This window comes from Marmota flaviventris, chromosome 10 (genome assembly GCF_047511675.1).
Source record: "Marmota flaviventris isolate mMarFla1 chromosome 10, mMarFla1.hap1, whole genome shotgun sequence".
In the NCBI taxonomy this organism is placed as follows: domain Eukaryota; kingdom Metazoa; phylum Chordata; class Mammalia; order Rodentia; family Sciuridae; genus Marmota; species Marmota flaviventris.
The window spans coordinates 72,392,827-72,414,235 of record NC_092507.1 but is presented as its reverse complement, the minus strand read 5'-3'; the positions used below and the strand labels follow the sequence as shown (position 1 = coordinate 72,414,235).

At 34.2% G+C, this 21,409-nt stretch overlaps 1 protein-coding gene across 1 annotated transcript in view; it reads left to right on the top strand.

Moving 5' to 3' along the window:
• Col24a1 (collagen type XXIV alpha 1 chain) overlaps window positions 1–21,409 on the top strand; it is a 379,962-nt gene that overhangs the window by 57,567 nt on the left and 300,986 nt on the right. The window contains exons 8-10 of the mRNA XM_071618609.1: window positions 8,278–8,331; window positions 9,485–9,529; window positions 21,341–21,394. Coding sequence (XP_071474710.1) covers window positions 8,278–8,331; window positions 9,485–9,529; window positions 21,341–21,394 — 153 coding nt within the window. The remainder of the gene's footprint in view (window positions 1–8,277; window positions 8,332–9,484; window positions 9,530–21,340; window positions 21,395–21,409) is intronic.

Genomic DNA, 21,409 nt, shown 5'->3' with positions numbered 1-21,409 from the left:
ATAAATATTGATGTGGCTGTGTCCCTGCGGTATGTTGTTTTTAAGTCCTTTGGGTATAAACTGAAGAGTGGGATAGTTGGGTCAAATGGTGGTTCCATTCCAAGTTTTCTAAGGAATCTACATATTACTTTTCAGATTGACTGTACCAACTTGCAGTCCCACCAGCAATGTATGAGTGTGCCTTTTTCCTGAAATCCTCGCCAAAACTTATTGTTGTTTGTATTCTTGATAGCTGCCATTCTGACTGTAGTGAGATGAAATATTAGAGTAGTTTGGATTTGCATTTCTCTAATTGCTAGAGATGTTGAACATTTTTTTTATATATTTGTTGATTGATGGTATATCCTCTTCTGAGAAGTGTCTGTTCAGGTTCTTGCCCATTTATTGACTGGATTATTTTTTAAAATTATTTTTGGTGTTGAAGACTTTTGAGTGCTTATATTCTAGAGATTAGTACCTAACTGATGTGCTTGTCATAAAGATTTGCTCCCACTCTGTAGGTTCTCTACTCATGTCACTGATTGTTTCTTTTGCTGAGAAGAAGCTTTTTAGTTTGAATCCATCTCATTTATTGATTCTTGGTTTTAATTCTTGTGCTATAGGAGTCTTATTAAGGAAGTAGGGGACTAATCCAACATGATGGAGATTTGGGCCTACTTTTTCTTCTATTAGGTGCAAGATCTCTGGTTTAATTCCTAGGTCTTCGATCTACTTTGAGTTGAGTTTTGTGCATGGTGAAAGATAGGGGTTTAATTTCATTTTGTTGCACGTGGATTTCTAATTTTCCCAGCACCATTTGTTGAAGAGGGTATCTTTTCTCCAATGTATGTTTTTGGCGCCTTTGTCTAATATAACTATAGTTATGTGGGTTAGTCTCTGTGTCCTCTATTCTGTACCATTGGTCTACAAGTCTATTTTGGTGCCAGTCCCATGCTGTTTCTTTTACTGTTGCTCTATAGTATAGTTTAAGGTCTGGTATATTGATGACACCTGCTTTACTCTTCTAGCTAAGGATTGCTTTAGCTATTCTGGGTCTCTTATTTTTCCAGATGAATTTCATGACTGCTTTTTCTATTTCTATGAGGAATGTTGTCGGTATTTTAATTGAAACTGCATTAAATCTGTATAATGCTTTTTGGTAGTATGGTCATTTTGACAATATTAATTGTGCCTGTTCTTGCCTATCCAAGAACAAGGTAGATCTTTCCATCTTCTAAGATCTTATTTAATTTCTTTCTGTAGTATTTTGTAGTTTTTATTTATTCTGTAGAGGTCTTTCACATCTTTCATTGATTCCCAAATTTCTTTCTTTTTTTTGTTCTATTGTAAATAGGTGGTTTTCCTAGTTTCTCTTTCTGAGGATTTGTCACTGATGTACAGAAATACCTTTGATTTATGGGTGTTGATTTTGTATCCTACTTTACTGAATTAATTTGCTAGTTCTAGAAGTTTTCTGGTGGATTTTTTTTTGGGCCTTCTAGTTAGAGAATCATATTGTTGGCAAATAGTGCTAATTTGAATTCTTCTTTACCTATCCATATCCCTTTAATTTCTTTCATCTAATTGCTCTGGCCACTGTTTCAAGAACTATGTTAAATAGAAGTGGTGAAGGAGTGCATCTCTGTCTTGTACCAGTTTTTAGAGGGAATGCTTCCAGTTTTTCTCCATATAGTATGATGTTTGCCTTGAGGGCTTAGCATAGATAGCTTTTATGATGTTGAGATATGTTTCTATTATCCGTTGTTTTTCTTAGTGTTTTGAACATGAAGCGGTGCTGTATTTTGTCAAAAGCTTTTTCTGCATCTATTAAAGATGATCATATGGTTTTTATCTGTAAGTCTATTGATGTGATGAATTACATTTATTGATCCCATATGTTGAACCAACCTTGCATCCCTGGGATGAACCCACTTGATTGTGGTGTACGATCTTTTTGATATGTTTTTATATTTCATTTGCCAGAATTTTATTGAGAATTTTTGCATCTATGTTCATTAGAGATATCAGTCTGAAGTTTTCTTTTTTTAACGTGTCTGTGACTGGTTTTGGAATCAGGGTGATATTGACCTCATACAATGAGTTTGAAAGTGCTCCCTCTTTTTCTATTTCGTGAAGTGAATTGGAGATTGGAATTCGTTCTTTAAAGGTCTTGTAGAACGTGGCTGTGTACCCACCCAGTCCTGGGCTTTTCTTGGTTGGTAAGCTTCTGATGGAGTCTTCTATTTCATAACTTAAAATTGATCTGTTTAAATTGTGTATATCATCATGATTCAATTTAGCAAATCAGATGACTGTAGAAATTTGCTGATGCCTTTGATATTTTCTATTTTATTGGAGTACATGTATTCAAAATAATTTCTAATTATCTTCTGTATTTCTGTAGTGTCTATTGTGATATTTCCTTTTTTAATATGTATGTTAGTAATTCGAGTTTTCTCTCTTTTCCTATTCATTAGCATGGCTAAGGATCAGTCAATTTTTTCTTTTTTCAAAGAACCAACTTTTTGTTTTGTCAATTTTTCAATTATTTCCTTGGTTTCAATTTCATCTCTCGTTTTAATTATTTCCTGTCTTCTACTGCTTTTGGTGTTGATTTGTTCTTCTTTTTCTAGGGCTTTTATATATAATGTTAAGTCATTTATTTGTTGACTTTTTCATCTTTTAAGGAATGAACTCCATGCAAGGAACTTTCCTCTTAGAACTGCCTTCATAGAGTCCCAGAGATTTTTGATATGTTCTATCTGTATTCTCATTCACCTCTAAAAATTTTTTAATCTCCTCCTTGATGTCGTATGCAACCTATTGTTCATTCAGTAGCATATTATTTAGTCTCCAGGTGTTGGAGTAGCTTTTATTTCTTATTTTATCATAGATTTCTAATTTCATTCCATTATGATCTGATAGAATACATGGTAGTATCTCTACTTTTTTATATTTGCTATGAGCTGCTTTGTGATGTAATATATGGTCTATATTAGAGAAGGATCCATGTCCTGCTGAGAAGAAAGTGTATTTGCTTGTCGAAGAATGAAATATTCTATATGTGTCGGTTAAGTCTTAAGATATTTATTGTATTATTGAGTTATATTCTTTCTTTGTTCAGCTATTATTTGAAAGATCTATCAAGTGGTGAAAGAGGTTAGTTAAAGTCACCCAAAATTAATTATTTATTTTGGTCTATTTGACTCTTGAACTTGAGAAGAATTTGTTTAATGAATGTAGATGCTCCATAGTTTGGGGCATATATATTTATAATTGTCATGTCTGTTGGCATACGGTTTTTTTGAGTAGTATGTAGTGTCCTTCTTTAACCCTTTTGATTAACTTTAGGTTGAAGTCTATTTTATTTGATATGAGGATGGAAACCCCTCCTTGCTTCCGCAGTTCATGTGAGTGGTATGATTTTACCCAACATTTCACCTTCAGTCAGTAGTTGTCTTTTCCTATGAGATGAGTCTCTTGGAGGCAGCATACTGTTGGGTCTTTTTTTTTTTTTTTATCCAATATGCTAGTGTATATCTTTTGATTGCTGAGTTTAGTCACTAACATTCATGGTTATTATTGAGACATGATTTGTATTCCCAGTCATTTTTGTTTATTTTTGGTATTTAACTTGACTTGGTATCTTCTCTGATTAGTTTTTACTTTAGTGTAATACCTCCCTCTGCTGATTTTCATCATTGTTTTTCATTTCCTATTCATGGAATATTTTACCGAAGATGTCCTGTAGTGCAGGCTTTCCAGTTGTAAATTCTTTTAACTTTTGTTTATCATGGAAGGTTTATTTCATCCTCAAATCTAAAGCTTAATTTTGCTGGATATAAGATTCTTGGTTGGCATCCATTTTCTTTCAGAGCTTGGTATATGTTGTTCCATGTTCTCCTGTCTGGGTTGAAACATTTGCTGAGGTACAAATTGGTCTCCCCCTATATGTGATTCCTCTCTCTTGCACCTTTTAAGATTCTTTCTTTATTCTGTATGCTAGGCATTTTCATTATAATGTGCCTTGATGTAGATCTGTTGTAATTTTGTACATTTGGTGTCCTGTAAGCCTCTTGTATTCGGTTTTCCAATTCATGCTTCATTCTTGGGAATTTATTATCTCATTGAAGAGATTATGCATTCCTTAGGCTTGAAACACTGTGCCTCCCTCTATCCCAATAACTCTTATATTTGGTCTTTTGATGCTATCCCATAATTCTTGGATGTTCTGTTCATGCTTTCTTACTATCTTCACTGTGTGGTCAACTTTATTTTCCAGACCGTATACTTTATCTTCATTATCTGACACTTTTTCTTCCAATGATTTAGTCTGTTGGTTATGCTTTCTATTGAGTTTTTATTTGGTTTATTGTTTTCTTAATTTCAAGGATTTCTGACTGTTTTTTTTTTCAGAGTCTCTGTCTCATTCTTGAAGTGATCTTTTGCTACCTATGTATGCTCTCCTATCTCTTTGTTGGAGTGATCAATTTTTGCCTGTATTTGCTCATTCAGGTCATTCTTTAATTCACAGATCATTTTAATTATGAACCTTCTGAAGTCCTTCTCTGACATTTCATCAACATTGCTATCCATGGGTTCTGTTATTGTGGTGTCCTGGTTTGTTTGGGGTACTTTTCTCCCTTGTTTTTTATGTTGTCTCTGTGTCTTCCTTTCTTGCAGTGTGGATCTCATATATTATAGTTTCTACCCTACATTCTTGTAGTTTCCCTGCAGATTATCTGTACCTTACCATGATGTTGAGCTTCCAGATCCTGCTGGTGCCCCTCAATATATGCTACTGCAACTAAAGGTGGTGGTGGCAATAGCTGAGGTAACTTGATATAATAGTGAAGGTGCCCCAAGGAGGATGCAGTGTCTTACAGAGATGGGGCTGAAAGGGTGGGCTTTACACTGTCTTTGGCATGCCTGCTCTAAGATGCAGCTGCCTCTATAGTCCCTGTCTACTGTTAAAAAAGATAGGGGCTACTGCGTGGGGAAAGCTATGGTGATGCCTGCAGTGTCCCAAGATGGAAGTGGGTTAGGCTTGGGCTGCCAGGTGTGTGAGGGAGGCGGTGGTGAACTAAGACCTACCCTGGGCCTGGATCCCACATATATTGGTGTGGGTGGATCTAGGCTGGGCTTGAGCTCCTGCGGTGGTCTGCTGGTCTGAAGAGGTAGTACTGTGTCGGAGGAGCTCAGGCAGGTGTCTCTGATGGCAGGATGGACCAGTGACTACTGTGAGCCTGGGTCCCTCACAGGTCAGTGTGGGCAGATCTGGGCCAGGCCTGAGCTCCCGTGGTATTCTCTGGTTATTCTATTTTATTAATGAGGAAATTGAGATATAGACATAGCAGTGCTGAAATTTTGAATGAAATCTGACCAACTCAACACAGGTATTTTAATGCTTAGAGTGATGTCGCAGTGTGGCTGGGCACAAAATCACGAGCCACTCAAGCAGGAACAAACTTTATTTTTTGAAACTGCCGCCAATGTTCTGTACGGGTCCGGGAAGATGGCGGATCCACACAGGCTGCGTTCTCCCAGTACCGCCAGAGGAAGTTCCTCCCCCGGAACTCCCTCCTACTGTACTTCCCCAACCAATGGGAACTCTCCAGGAGTCCTGTAGCAGGCCAAGGTGAACAGCAGGAGTCCAATATCCATATGAATGCAAATCCTAACATAATCATATCATCTCAATGGCTAGCTGGCATCACCTTTCAACCAAAAATGCCATGCATCATATACTTGGCTCTTAGCATTAATGGGTGGGTTTCCTAATTTCCTAATCCTAATTTCTCAAGGGACTAGTAATACTACTGTATTTCTGTTCTTCCATCCAATCTACAGATATGAGTAAGGCAACTTTTTAAAAAATCTCTTTTTGAGTGCAGAGTAAACTGAGTCATGGTAATCTTTTGAGTTTCTATGGTTGTTGCAGTGATTTTAGGGTGTGATTAGCTTGGAATATGTTTATACCTTATAAAGACTGCTGAAAATTTCCTTGTTTTCTGTTTAATGCTATTATAGCATAGGAGAACATAAACATGATGTAGAATTCTTTTGTATTTTTTCTCCATGTGACTGGAATGTATTAGAGCTTACATGTGAAAATTCATTCAAAATCAGATTTCATTTATGTCCCATTACCAATTAGCCTTTTATCAATGTCAATTGACCTAATTTGGCTAGGAAAGGAATGGGAAAGGGGGCTGATGATTGGCCTTAGCTGGATCAATAGTGATCTACAAAATAAAAGCAGTCTTTTAAATTTGTTTGACTCTTTTCTATTGGCGTACCCAAATATAAGGTTTTGTGAATGTCTAGATATAGGCCTGTATATTTCCTAATTGTATAGAGCATAAAGGAAGGTAGTTATAAAGATGGTGGAACAAATCTCTCATAATTAGAAGATTTTCTTTAGACTAGTATTAGAAATTATTTGCATTTCACACTCAAACTAGGGAGGCAGCCTTGCATGGTGGTCTCTGGAATCAGAATTGTTGATTTAGATTCTGATTTCCCACTAACTAGCTGTGTGTCCTTCCACTAGTGACTTTAACACTTTGTGTCTCACTTTTTCTCTACTTTATTGTAGGAATTATAATTTCAACCCTATAGAGTTTTGAACATTATAAAATAAAAATCACTTTATTCTGTAATCCCCAGAAAGTGTTTATTCATAGGCCAGGAAATTGGCCATTGTCATAAGTGCTCAGTTTCATTAGATGTGGAATGGGAAAAATAGTATCTCATCTCATAGATGTAAAGCAGGTGTAAGTTGCTTGGCAAATAAAAAGGAATTAGTAAATTGTAATTGTTTGGTTAAGAGAAGGGAAGGGGACATGAAGAAGAAAATGAGAAAAAAAATTTGAAAGAAGTATTCTGAGAAAAATAATACTTGAAATTATGATTTCCCATTGCCTTTTCCTTAGTTTGTTCTTTCTTTAGATTTTCTAAGTTTTTAGAAGTTTTAATGTGTCAGTATTTAAACTGAAGGTCTCTCTTCTGTCTACCTAAGAACAGGGGGACAAAGTGCTAGTAAAAGTGCTGGTATGAAGAACACTTCTTTCATAAATGAATTTTACATCATAAATAAGGAATATAGAAAACTTACCATTGTTGTCATCAACTCAACATAAAGGCAACTCAACATACATTCTCCTAGCATTTCCTCAGCTCAAGAATCATTTGATAGACTTAAATTCTGAATAGGCTGATGAATGAATGAATGATCTATCAATAAAAGAAAATGCAAAGGAAAAAAAGAGGAACTTTGTCTCACTTTTTCTACCTAGTTCTACACCGGGTTTCCTTTTTTATCCCTTGAAGTCTCTATCAGCTTTCCTTGAGCAAATCTTGTTTTAAATTAAGAATACAATGTTGTACATTCCAAATTAATTTGCTTTGTATCTAAATAAGTTTGGGCTGCTAAAATAGAATGCCATATAGTTCTGGAGGCTGAATGTCTGAGGTCAGCATGCTTTCATGGTCGGATTTAGGAGAGGGCTTTCTTCCAGGTTACAGATTACTAACTTTCTGTATCCTTACAAGGTAGAAAGGATAATTATTTGGTCTTTTATAAGGGCATTAAAACTTTTAATGAGGGCTTTACCCACATGACCTACTTACCACCCCAAAGACCCACCTCTTAATATGCTATGTATCCTTAGTATACATGTATTAGTCATGATCATTAGGATTAGGATTTTCACATGTAAATTTGGAGGCACACAAACATTCAGTCCATAGCACCATTCAAGTTCATTCTGTGAATTTCAGGTAGACCTATATCATAATAAAGGTGTTTATTATTTAACACCTATTTACTTAGACATGCTGTAAGATTATTTTTATCTTAGGAAAGAAGAGATTGGTTTTTGAGGTTCACTGCCTCTCTTAGTCTTCTGGGACTCATGTTCAGACTGTTAAGGAGTCTTGCAGTGTGTTGGAAACCTGAAGGAATTTAATCCAAAATGATACTGATTATTAAAAATACACCAGCTCCTTATCTCAAATAAATGTAGCACTAGATTTTTCCATTCCAAATTTATCATTATTAATTATCAGCATCTCATTCAGGACCCTAAACTAAACTGTCTCCTATTTTTATTTAGCAATTTTGGTTCATTTTCTTTCAAACAGTTGATTTCAGTCAGATAAGAAATATTCAAGATTCAATAATTTAATGTGGAAAAGTTCTTTCCAAACTTAGCAATTATAAATGCACCAAATTTGTTTCTTTTGGACTCCATTGGCTTGGTTATATTGTTTTATTTATTTTATTTCTCATTTCAGGGAATTCCAGGAGGGACTGGTAATATTGGTTCACCTGGTTACCCTGGCAGGCAGGTGCAGTAACTATATTTACATTCCTCCTTTTATATTTCTCTTGGTGAATACATTGTATGTTCTGATTTTGAGAGTTAATGTTCAAATAACAGTAGGTTTACTTTTATTAAATAATGAAAGAGAAATAATTTAAAAATCAAAGTTGTAAATTTTTTTCAAAAATTTTACTTTGAAAGTTTTGTTTGAAATGGGAGTGGGGCTTTTAAACATGTTTAATGTGATTATGCAGTGGAACCTTCAAAATTAAAATGCCCAAGAGTCTAATAAGTTCTTAAAACAGCTTCATGCCATTGACCAAAATGAAGTAAAAGAAAGAGTTTTTAGTTTTAAGACTGTCCATTATAAGCATTATTTTTTAATAACACACTTACAAAAACCTGGGAAATAGTTGCCACTATCAAATACTTTTATCTAAATTGAATTCAGTTCTTTTGTTATACTGCTTTGAAAATTTATTTAATCATTTCATATGTATTTTCCTCTAATTTCATAACTTTCCCTAACTTCTTAATGTGACTAATAATAGAGCAAGTTTTCCTTCCTAGGCTTTCAAGAACTGATTATTTCTAAAATTAATTAATTAAATGTTGAAGTCTGCATTTGTTATCTTTTTTGTATTCTTAGGAATGAAGGGAATAATAAATCTAAAAAACAATCTATTTTAACAAAGTCCATTGTTATGCCTTCAAAAATAACTAGAGGTATTATACATTATACTGCTATGATTAAGAGATGATATATGTTGTCTGAGAAATATAAAATATGAATACTTCAGCATATGGACATTGATTTAAAATTTAAAATGTATTTATCTTTTAAAATGTATGGGGATATCTTTTAGAGTAAGTTAACTTGAAGTGTTTTAAAACAATATAGAAATGAGAAATATTTCAGTGAAAAAATTTTTATCTGATAATATATATTAATGTATTATATTTAGATAACTAAAATATATTTGTGTATACATTATATTCAAAGAATCTTTTGGTACTGACATTCCTTGCACATTTGTAATTTTCATTAGAGTTTTCTAAATAGAAAGTTTGAATTTGATAATATTTAAATGATAGCTGTTTATATTTTTATTAATCTTTTTGTTAATAAGTTTTTAAAAGCATTATAGTATGATGACAATGTCTTTTGTTCACACTAGGGTTTAGCTGGACCAGAAGGTAATCCAGGTCCTAAAGGTATACGAGTAAGTAAGCATTTTCATCATTTTGTTAAGTGTGTTTAACTAAATGTAAAACGAAATACACCAAGTATTTACCATTTTTCTGCCTTATTTTAGGAGATCTGAATTTAATACAAGCTTAGTCTGAAAAGAATATGCTTACTGTTTCGCTTTTATGCCACAGAAAAGAGTCTGATAGTACTAGGTTTTGCAGTGTTATTTTCTATTAATTTCCAGTTCTTATCCTAATGTCTGACATGTTAGAATGTGCTTTATAAACATTTGTACTATTGTGTATACATGAACATACACAAAACTAAAAGTCATCATGAAAAAAATTGAAAAGTTGGAGAGAATCTTAGTAGTTCAAGGTGAAAGTAAGTTTACCTTGAAAAAATTGTAAGGGGTAAGGAAACATCTATAAAGAAGGAAATAAGCTTATTATATTTTGAACATCCCATCTACTTCCAAACCATTAAATGAAATGTTAGCCACGTTTAATCATTAAGAGAGTACATGTTATTATGATATATGTTGGGTGCTACAACTTAAAATCAAAGATGGTTCTATGATAATTAAAAAATAAATTAAATTTTTGTCTTTAAAAATTCTTTATTTTAAATAGCCAGGTATTTTCCTAAGCCTACTTATTTTTCTTTTATTATCAATACTGCATTTTAGAAATAAGCATAAAGCCTTTAAATAATGATGTTTTACATCTACAAAAATATTAAACTTTTTCAAATACTTTTATATGTGTTTTAATCTTTATTTTTCTATCAGCCCTGCAAAGTAGGAGAACAGAACTACCATCCATATTTTACAAGGGAAAAATAGCTTGCTAAGGAGCTTAACTTTGGCAGTTATTGCTTACTAGACCTGGAGCCAAGCTACCTTTATCTCTGTTGTTTCCACTATACCAATTTATTTATTCTTGCAATATATAAAAATATAATGGGGAAATTTATGTATTTTTTAGTAAAAATTGAACTGAAATCACATGGCTAGTTGGATTTGGGAAGCAAGAAGGGATTTGTGATTAAGAACATGGGCTGTAGAGTTAGGCTACGTGTTTTTTTGATAATCCTTTTTCTACTAGCTTTGTGTTTTCAGATGTCATTCAGCCCTTCTGTGCTTCATTTTTCTTAGGAATTTATAATAATGAAACTTAGTTGTAAGAATTAAATAAGATTAGCATTCTTAAATAAAGCCCAGTGCCTAGCACAGGGCATGCACTTCCTATGTACATTCTATATTGATTATTTGTTTTTTGGTTTTTTTTGGTCCTCTTTTATTTTTTTTATTGGTTGTTCAAAACATTACAAAGCTCTTGACATATCATATTTCATACATTAGATTCAAGTGGGTTATGAACTCCCATTTTTACCCCAAATACAGATTGCAGAATCACATCGGTTACACATCCACATTTTTACATAATGCCATATTAGCAACTGTTGTATTCTGCTACCTTTCCTATCCTCTAATATCCCCCCTCCCCTCCCCTCCCCTCCCATCTTCTCTCTCTACCCCATCTACTGTAATTCATTTCTCTCCTTGTTTTTTTCCCATTCCCTTCACAACCTCTTATATGTAATTTTGTGTAACAATGAGGGTCTCCTTCCATTTCCATGCAATTTCCCTTCTCTCTCCCTTTCCCTCCTACCTCATGTCTCTGTTTAATGTTAATCTTTTCCTCTTGCTCTTCCTCCCTGCTCTGTTCTTAGTTGCTCTCATTATATCAAAGAAGACATTTGGCATTTGATTTTTAGGGATTGGCTAGCTTCATTTAGCATAATCTGCTCTAATGCCATCCATTTCCCTGCAAATTCCATGATTTTGTCATTTTTTGGTGCTGCATAATACTGCATTGTGTATAACTGCCACATTTTTTTTATCCATTCATCTATTGAAGGGCATCTGGGTTGGTTCCACAGTCTAGCTATTGTGAATTGTGCTGCTATGAACATCGATGTGGCAGTATCCCTGTAGTACACTCTTTTAAGGTCTTCAGGGAATAGTCCGAGAAGGGCAATAGCTGGGTCAAATGGTGGTTCCATTCCCAGCTTTCGCAGGAATCTCCATACTGCTTTCCAAATTGGCTGCACCAATTTGCAGTCCCACCAGCAATGTACAAGAGTACCCTTTTCCCCACATCCTCGCCAGCACTTGTTGTTGTTTGACTTCATAATGGCTGCCAATCTTACTGGAGTGAGATGGTATCTTAGGGTGGTTTTGATTTGCCTTTCTCTGACTGCTAGAGATGGTGAGCATTTTTTCATGTACTTGTTGATTGATTGTATGTCCTCCTCTGAGAAGTGTCTGTTCAGGTCCTTGGCCCATTTGTTGATTGGGTTATTTGTTATCTTATTGTTTAATTTTTTGAGTTCTTTGTATACTCTGGATATTAGGGCTCTATCTGAAGTGTGAGGAGTAAAAATTTGTTCCCATGATGTAGGCTCCCTATTTACCTCTCTTATTGTTTCTCTTGCTGAGAAAAAACTTTGTAGTTTAATTAAGTCCCATTTGTTGATTCTTGTTATTAACTCTTGTGCTATGGGTGTCCTATTAAGGAATTTGGAGCCCGACCCCACAATATGTAGATTGGAACCAACTTTTTCTTCTATCAGGCGCAGAGTCTCTGATTTGATATCAAGCTCCTTGATCCATTTTGAGTTAACTTTTGTGCATGTTGAGAGAAGAGGATTCAGTTTCATTTTGTTACATATGGATTTCCAGTTTTCCCAGCACCATTTGTTGAAGATGCTATCCTTCCTCCATTGCATGCTTTTAGCCCCTTTATCAAATATAAGATAGTTGTAACTTTGTGGATTAGTCTCTGTGTCCTCTATTCTGTACCATTGGTCCACCCGCCTGTTTTGGTACCAGTACCATGCTGTTTTTGTTACTATTGCTCTGTAGTATAGTTTGAAATCTGGTATCGCTATACTGCCTGATTCACACTTCCTGCTTAGAGTTGCTTTTGCTATTCTGGGTCTTTTATTTTTCCATATGAATTTCATGATTGCTTTATCTATTTCTACAATAAATGCCATTGGGATTTTGATTGGCATTGCATTAAACCTATAGAGAACTTTTGGTAATATCGCCATTTTGATGATGTTAGTTCTGCCTATCCATGAACAGGGTATATTTTTCCATCTTCTAAGATCTTCTTCTATTTCTCTCTTTAGGGTTCTGTAGTTTTCATTGTATAAATCTTTCACCTCTTTTGTTAGGTTGATTCCCAAATATTTTATTTTTTTTGAGGATTTTGTGAATGGAGTGGTTGTCCTCATTTCCATTTCAGAGGATTTGCCGCTGATATACAGGAATGCCTTTGATTTATGCGTGTTGATTTTATATCCTGCCACATTGCTGAATTCATTTATTAGTTCTAGTAGTTTCTTTGTAGACCCTTTTGGGTCTTCTAGGTATAGAATCATGTGATTTGCAAATAGTGATAATTTAATTTCTTCTTTTCCTATTTTTATGCCTTTAATTTCTTTTGTCTGTCTAATTGCTCTGGCCAGTGTTTCGAGAACTAAATTGAATAGAAGTGTTGATAGAGGGCATCCCTGTCATGTTCCAGATTTTAGAGGGAATGCCTTCAATTTTTCTCCATTCAGAATGATGCTAGCCTGAGTTTTAGCATAGATAGCTTTTACAATGTTAAGTTCCTGTTATCCCTAGTTTTTCTTATGTTTTGAACATAAAGGGATGCTGTACTTTGTCGAATGCTTTTTCTGCGTCTATCGAGATGATCATATGGTTCTTATCTTTGAGTCTATTGATGTGGTGAATAACATTTATTGATTTCTGTATATTGAACCATCCTTGCATCCCAGGGTTGAATCCTACTTGATCATGGTGCACAATTTTTTTGATGTGTTTTTGTATCCGATTCACCAAAATTTTATTGAGGATTTTTGCATCTAGGTTCATTAGAGATATTAGTCTGTAGTTTCCTTTCTTTGAGATATCTTTGTCTGGTTTCAGAATCAGGGTGATGTTGGCCTCATAGAATGAATTTGGAAGAGCTCCCTCTTTTTCTATTTCCTGAAATAACTTGAAAAGTATTGGTATTAATTCTTCTTTAAAGGTTTTGTAAAACTCCGCTGTATACCCATCCGGTCCTGGGCTTTTCTTGGTTGGTAGTCTTTTGATTGCTTCTTCTATTTCATCCATTGATATAGGTCTGTTCAAATTGTGTGTATCCTCCTGACTGAGTTTGGGCAAATCATATGACTTAAGAAATTTATCGATGTCTTCACTATCTTCTATTTTATTGGAATATAGGTTTTCAAAATAATTTCTAATTGTCTTCTGTATTTCTGTAGCATCTGTTGTGATATTGCCTTTTTCATCCCGTATGTTAGCAATTTGAGTTCTCTCTCTTCTTCTCTTCATTAGCATGGCTAAGAGTCTGTTGATCTTATTTATTTTTTCGAAGTGCCAACTTTTAGTTTTGTCAATTTTTTCAATAGTTTCTTTTGTTTCAATTTCGTTGATTTCCGCTCTGATTTTAATTATTTCTTGCCTTCTGCTACATTTGCTGTTGTTTTGCTCTTCCTTTTCTAGGGCTTTGAGATGAAGTGTGAGCTCATTTATTTGTTGGTTTTTTCTTTTTTTGAGGAATGACCTCCAGGCGATGAATTTCCCTCTTAAAACTGTTTTCATTGTGTCCCATAGATTCCGATATGTTGTGTCTGTATTTTCATTTATCTCTAAGAATTTTTTGATTTCCTCCTTTATGTCTTCTGTAACCCATTGATCATTCAGTAACATATTGTTCATTTTCCATGTGATTTAGGGTTTTTCCTTCCTTCTTTTATCATTGATTTCCAGTTTCATTCCATTATGATCAGATAAAATGCATGGTATTATCTCTACCCCTTTATATTTACTGAGGGTTGCCCTATGGCATAATATATGGTCTATTTTTGAAAAGGATCCATGTGCTACTGAGAAAAAAGTATATCCACTTGATGATGGTTGATATATTCTATATATGTCAGTTAAGTCTAGGTTATTGATTGTGATATTGAGTTCTATAGTTTCTTTATTCAACTTTTGTTTGGAGGATCTGTCCAATGGTGAGAGAGGTGTGTTGAAATCACCCATAATTATTGTGTTGTGGTCTATTTGATTCTTGAACTTTAGGAGAGTTTGTTTTATGAACGTCGCAGCACCCTTATTTGGTGCATAAATATTGATAATTGTTATGTCTTGTTGGTGAATTGTTCCTTTTAACAGTATATAATGTCCTTCCTTATCCCTTTTGATTAACTTAGTCTTGAAGTCGATTTTATTTGATATGAGGATGGCCACCCCTGCTTGCTTATGAGGACTGTGTGCGTGGTATATTTTTTCCCAACCTTTCACCTTCAGCCTGTGTATGTCTTTTCCAATCAGATGTGTCTCCTGGAGGCAGCATATTGTTGGATTTGTTTTTTTAATCCATGTTACCAGCCTATGTTGCTTTATTGGAGAGTTTAAGCCATTAACATTTAGAGTTACTATTGATATATAGTTTGTACTTCCAGCCATGTTTGATTATTTATCTTTTTTTTTTAATTTAGTTTGTTTCTCCATGATTAGCTTTTCCCCCGCCCTCCGTCTTTACTGAGGTACTTCCCATCGTTGGTTTTGGTTATTGTTTTTCATTTCTTCCTCGTGTAGTGTTTTGCTCAAGATGCTTTGCAGTGCTGGTTTTCTGGCTGCAAATTCTTTTAACTTTTGTTTATCATGAAAGATTTTTATTTTGTTGTCGTACCTATAGCTTAATTTTGCTGGATACAAAATTCTTGGTTGGCATCCATTGTCTTCAGTGTTTGAAAATCGTTGTTCCAGGATCTTCTCGCTTTCAGGGTCTGTGATGAAAAATCCGTTGTTAACCTTATTGGTTTACCCCTGAATGTAATCTGCCTCCTTTCTCTTGTAGCTTTTAGTATTTTCTCTTTGTTCTGTATATTGGATATCTTCATAACAATGTGTCTTGGCATTGGTCTACTGTGATTTTGTATGCTCGGTGTCCTGTATGCATTGACAATTTGTATATCCGTATCCTTTTTTTGTTCTGGAAAGTTTTCTATAATTATTTTATTCAGCAGATTGCTCATTCCCTTGGTTTGAACCTCTATACCTTCCTCTATCCCGATGACTCTTAAGTTTGGTTTTTTTACGTTATCCCATATCTCTTGGATGTTTTACTCGTGATTTTTTACCAGCCTTTCTGAGTTGGCTAGACTCTTTCAAGATGATATATTTTGTCTTCATTATCTGACATTCTGGCTTCTACTTGCTCCACTCTGTTAGTGATACTCTCATTTGAGTTTTTAATTTGGTTTATAGTTTCCTGCATTTCTAGAATTATTGTTTGACTTTTTTTATAATCTCTGTCTCCTGATAAAGATGCTTATTTGCTTCTTTTATCTGTTTATGTAATTCATTTTCAATGTGTTCTTTCACTGTTTGAATTTGCTGTCTCATATCCTCTTTAAGATTCCATTCCATCTGTCTAAGGTATTCTTTGAGTTCTTTATTTGGCCATTTTTCTGATGCCTCTAGGTCCTCCTGAATATTTAGGCTGTCCTGCATTGTTTGTACTCCTTTTCTTCCTTGCTTTTTCATGCTGCTCATGTTACTTCTTGTTCTGTTTGACTGCTGAGTTACTGTTTACTCCTATAAATTTATTTGATGCTGTCGCCGCCGGTTTCAATGAAGTTATCTCCTCCGCCGCATTCTGATGTCATCAGTTCTCTGCCATGGTGGTATCCCATGCAAATGGCGACAGTTCGTTCCCTTTACTGGGTGACCAATGCAACGGGTGGGTCCTGACTGGCTCTCCCAAGCCCCGTCTCAATCCTGTGGCCACTGCCTATGAAGGCTCGGTTGGTATTAACCTCCGCAGGTTCAGAAGGGCCGACCAGTTTTTTCAGCGGGATCGTTTAGTGCTGAGTCACAGCGGTTTGTCTGCGGGACACAGGCAAACGGGAGCTTGAATTCAGCTGATCCGGGCTCCGTGTGTGTTCTGAGAGTTCCAGACTGTTCGCCCCAGATCCACGTCAGCTCAGCATTGCCTAATGATCCTGAGCAAACAGCATTTAGATGGTTTACAACTCCCTATGCCCGCGCAGCTGAAGAGGTCAGAGACTTGATCTCTCCGCGCCCACTGCCATGTTCCAAAACTCAGCTTCTTCTCTATATTGATTATTTGAATTTGAGAGTTTCTTTTGTGCATGAGCTAATGTGTGTCTTGTACACATTTGGAGTATATACTGTACTGCTTATTGTTACTGCATTTTCTCATCTTGCTTTAGTGATTCATATAACTTTATAAATTCTTTTTTATACTGCATTATACATTTTTTTCTTAGTGATTTTTTTCTCATTTGTATTGAAAATTCTTGTGTAAGCTGTAATACTTTAAATTGTACTTTTAGGTTTTGACAATCAGCTTCATAGAAATATTTTTCAAATCATATCTACTCTTTTTTATTATTGATTTAAGTATGTAATTAGTCATTTTAGGAAATTGTAATAAAATAATGACCAAGTATCATTTATATAGAAATTTACACATTATGAAGACATTTCCACAATTTATATTTTATTTTATCTTGAAAATTTGCTCTATGAGAATGCTGATGAAATCTGGAAGGGATTTCACATTTATTTACAAAAGGTCTCAAATGTAGACTTTTGACACAAACTTCAAATCTGGTTAAAAAGACAAAAATCACAGTAATGTACTTATAGGATTATAATATTTTTTTCTTTTAATTTGTTTCCTGTTGCTGGATAATAATACTACATGTTATTCATTGTGAATGAACATTTTTGTGAGTCACATAATATACTATCTTTTTACTGGTAGTTGTTTGACTGCATTTTTGTTTTTAAGAGAATTACTATATTAAATGTAAACATTTAAAACAGACCATAAAATTTTAAACTCTCCTTTGGCATTTTTTGGGGGTTATAATATGCAAAGTGCCTCAAATAGTAAAAGTATGTATGACTTCAACTGACCCTCTTATTGGTCCTGCTGGTGACACAAAATTCTCACTCTCTGAATCTACTGCCTTTAATCTAAAAGCAAAAAATACATATTCTTATTGTTTTAGTCAACTTTCTGTTATTATAATAAAATACCTGAGATAAGCAACATATGAAGAGGAAAACAGTTTATTTTGTGGATATTTTAGTCCATGATCAGTTGGCCTCATCACTTTGGGCCTATGGTGAGTCTATATATCATGGCAATATATAATGGAATAAAACTACATCATGAGCCAAGAAGCAAAATAGAGAGAAAGGGACCAAGGTCCAACAATCCTCATGCCCTCAGTGACTTGGGGGTCCTCTCACTAGGCTCTACCTCTGAAAAGTTCCACTACCTCCTAATAATATCACCCAAGGGACCAAGCCTTAACACATGGACTTTCAGGGACATTTAAGATCAAAACTATACCAGGTTTTTAAAATAGATATTATTTGTTGCATTACACACCTCTAGTTTAGTGGTGGTATTTTGAGAATGACCACAACTTTGTGTGATTTCTTTGGCAGGTACTCATAGCATTATTCCCTTTAAAATATTTAATTATCAGTTTTATATATCAGTTTTTTATATCATTTTTATAGCCTGCATAGGCTATGTTGAACTGAAGTCTGACTTTTCAAATCTATGTTCTCAGTTAGTTATTTAAAAGTTTATGATAGATGCATCCATTAGGATGTCTATTTAATTTATTTATAACCAAAACAAAAGTACATTAAAATAAAATTTATCTGTTTACAATCAGTCAACTGTAACTGATAATTAAAGCTTACAGATTTTGTCATGATAATACCAAGTGCTTTTGTGTTCTTATTTTAAAAGAAACATTCCCATTCTCCAGCTGCTTGGCTGTCAAGTAAGCAAATTATAGATGTTTTATTTTATTAAAGTAAAATAGAAAAGAACTAATTTTTTCTTATTTTTTGCTTCTTCATACAATCTGTAGTACATGAGATAATTTTATGTGTGTTTTTGCCTTATTTTTTAAAAATATCCCTCCTCCTTTGACAACACTCAGCTAGTTCTGTTCCTCAGGAACTAAATCCGTGGTAAAATTTTTATTCCAAGCTACTTAGAAATGATTCCTAAGACATTTTCTGTTTTAATTTTTAAAATTATGGTAAAATAACACAACATAAAATTTGCCATTTTAACCATTTTTAAGTGAACAGTCAAAGGCATAAAATTCATTCACATTGTTGTGCAGCCACCACCACTATCCATCTCAGAACTGTTATACTTCCCAAATTGAAATTCTGAACCCATTAATAACTACCCCCACCTCAACCCCAACCCTGGTCTTCTACTTATTCTCTCTAAACATTTTATTACTTTACATACCTAATGGAAACAGGTGCCTAAATAATATCTGTCCTTTTGACTGTCTTGTTTCACTTAGCATAATGGTCATCAAGGTTCATCTGTGTTATGGCATGTCTCAGAATTGCTTCCTTTTTAAGGCTTAAACACAGTATTTATTCCATTGTATGTATATATCACATTTTGTTTATCTGCTCATCTGTTGATGAACATTTGGGCAGCTTCTGCCTTTTGACTATTGTGAATAATGCTAACTGTGTGAATAATGTATGAGTGTACAAATGACATTTACTTATTTAATCCTCATTGCAGAACATTTACTCTGAAAAGTCATCCATTCTCTAGTTCAGAATAAGTAGGCTTTATGTATAACCTAGGAAAAATGGTCTCCTGTTTCTGCTTCAAGTTCTTTTGTAACTTGTCTTTCCTCTGTATCCTAAAACTATTCTCCTATCTACATTTCATCCTCTCTCAAGTCAGTGATGATTATTCTCTTTGTTTTCTCCTCAGAGCTCTAATCTACCTTCTAGGCTTCAGACATATTTGTCCTTCAAATCTTTTATATCTCTATGGACTCTTTTTATGAGTCCCATGTCTCTAATTTTCTGTTAAGATAATTACACTTATGTTCCAGCATGACCACAAACTCAAAGTGACTAACAAAACTCATCTTTTCTACAAAACCACCTTCCTTGTTTGCTTTTTGTGTTTCTTCAGTGCTTACCATTTGGGGATTAATCCAGCCATAAACCTTAAAGTCATCTTTGCCTTGATCCTTAAAAAGAGATAAGATCTGTTGACCACTGAAATCCAAGTGAGTTTTAAAAACTGCATTTTGTTTAGACACAAACCATATCTATTTTTTAATTACTCACAGTATAAATTTCAAATTCTCTGTCATGTATAAAAGACCTTTCCTGATGGACAATTGTTACCTTTTCCAATCTAACCTCTTGTCCACTAACCACATAAACTAACTAGTTGCAAGTCATTATACATGCTGTGTCATTTCATTCCAGTATATTGACTGATAGCATATTATATTAGCCATACCTTTCCATTTCTTCAAGACTCAGCTCAAATGTTGCCTCCTTAATAAAACAACCTTAATTTTCTCTTTAGGCAAAGCTGGCCATTCTGCTTCCATAGTTTTCATTGTGTCTTGCATTTATCATATCACCTGTTACATAATCATGTCACAATTATGATATTATAATTATTTATTTGTATGATACTCTTTTTTGAGGGTAATGATTTTCACATTCTTTTTAAAAATATCTTTATTTTTTAATTTTTATTTTTATGTGGTGCTGAGGATCGAACCCAGTACCTCACATGTGCAAGGGAAGCACTCTGCCACTGAGCCACAACCCCAGGCCTCACATTCTTATTTAAAATCCCAGCACCTGGCACACAATAGATGTTAAAATAATGCTAGTTGAATCAGTAATCTAAACACTTAATTCTTCAAACATGGACCATAGAGAGAGCAAGAGCATTCTAACAGGTTTTCCTACAATAAGTGTTTATTTTTCTGGATACATTCTGTGTTAATTAACAGATTAATATTTTAGAAATACTTTTTGACATTAGTGCACAACTCTCACAAAGTCCCTAGCTTCCATTTATCTAAAATATAAAGTCATAAATTTTTATCTTGACATTTAATACTCTTTAATCTAGCTGCAAACTACCTACAGTATACATTATAAAATTGATGAAATAGACTATCTGCTACAGGCATAACTAAGGTATGTTAGAAAATAGTATCTTGTGTTGTTATTTATATGTATCCTTTGTTTCTCAAACCACATTAAAAACTTCATGAGGTCAGAATGGGTCCTTGTCTTTTTTGAAGCATTACACACAAAAAATTCAATCAGTTATCATTTATAAACACTGTGTTTATTACCATTAACACAGACCCTCTGATATGTCCCTGCTTATTCTAATTGCTCTTTCTTGGAGCAATCCTCTGCTGTCATCATCCTGTACTTATCAAGATTTTACTTATATTGTAGACCAATCTCAAGTGCCAGCCTCCTTTGAATCCTTCCTTGATTGCCTTACCTCCTTTCATATTATAATGGATCTCTTCTGCCTCTTCTTACAGTCTTTTGATACCTACCTTCTACTTTACATTTTAGTGTGTATATATATATATATTTTTTTTTTCTCCCTGCCCACCATAAAATTCAGTGGAGGAAAGAATTTGGTCTTTTTATTTTTATTAACTGCCGTGTCTTCAGTTTTCTACATTATTTTAATGTAAAGATTGACCTGTAATTTTTGGAAGAAAAGCAACTGAGAGAAAATTATTTATACTTTAATACCTTTAAATCTTATACTTCTATACTACTATAAGTAAAATTGAAAGTACTTCTGTTTAGAAATCTTAATGGAGTAAATATTGAGATGAAATAATACAAATATTATTTTCATGTTTTAAGGGTTTCATTGGCTCTCCTGGAGAAGCAGGACAAGTTGGACCTGAAGGAGAAAGAGTAAGTTTTCAAATT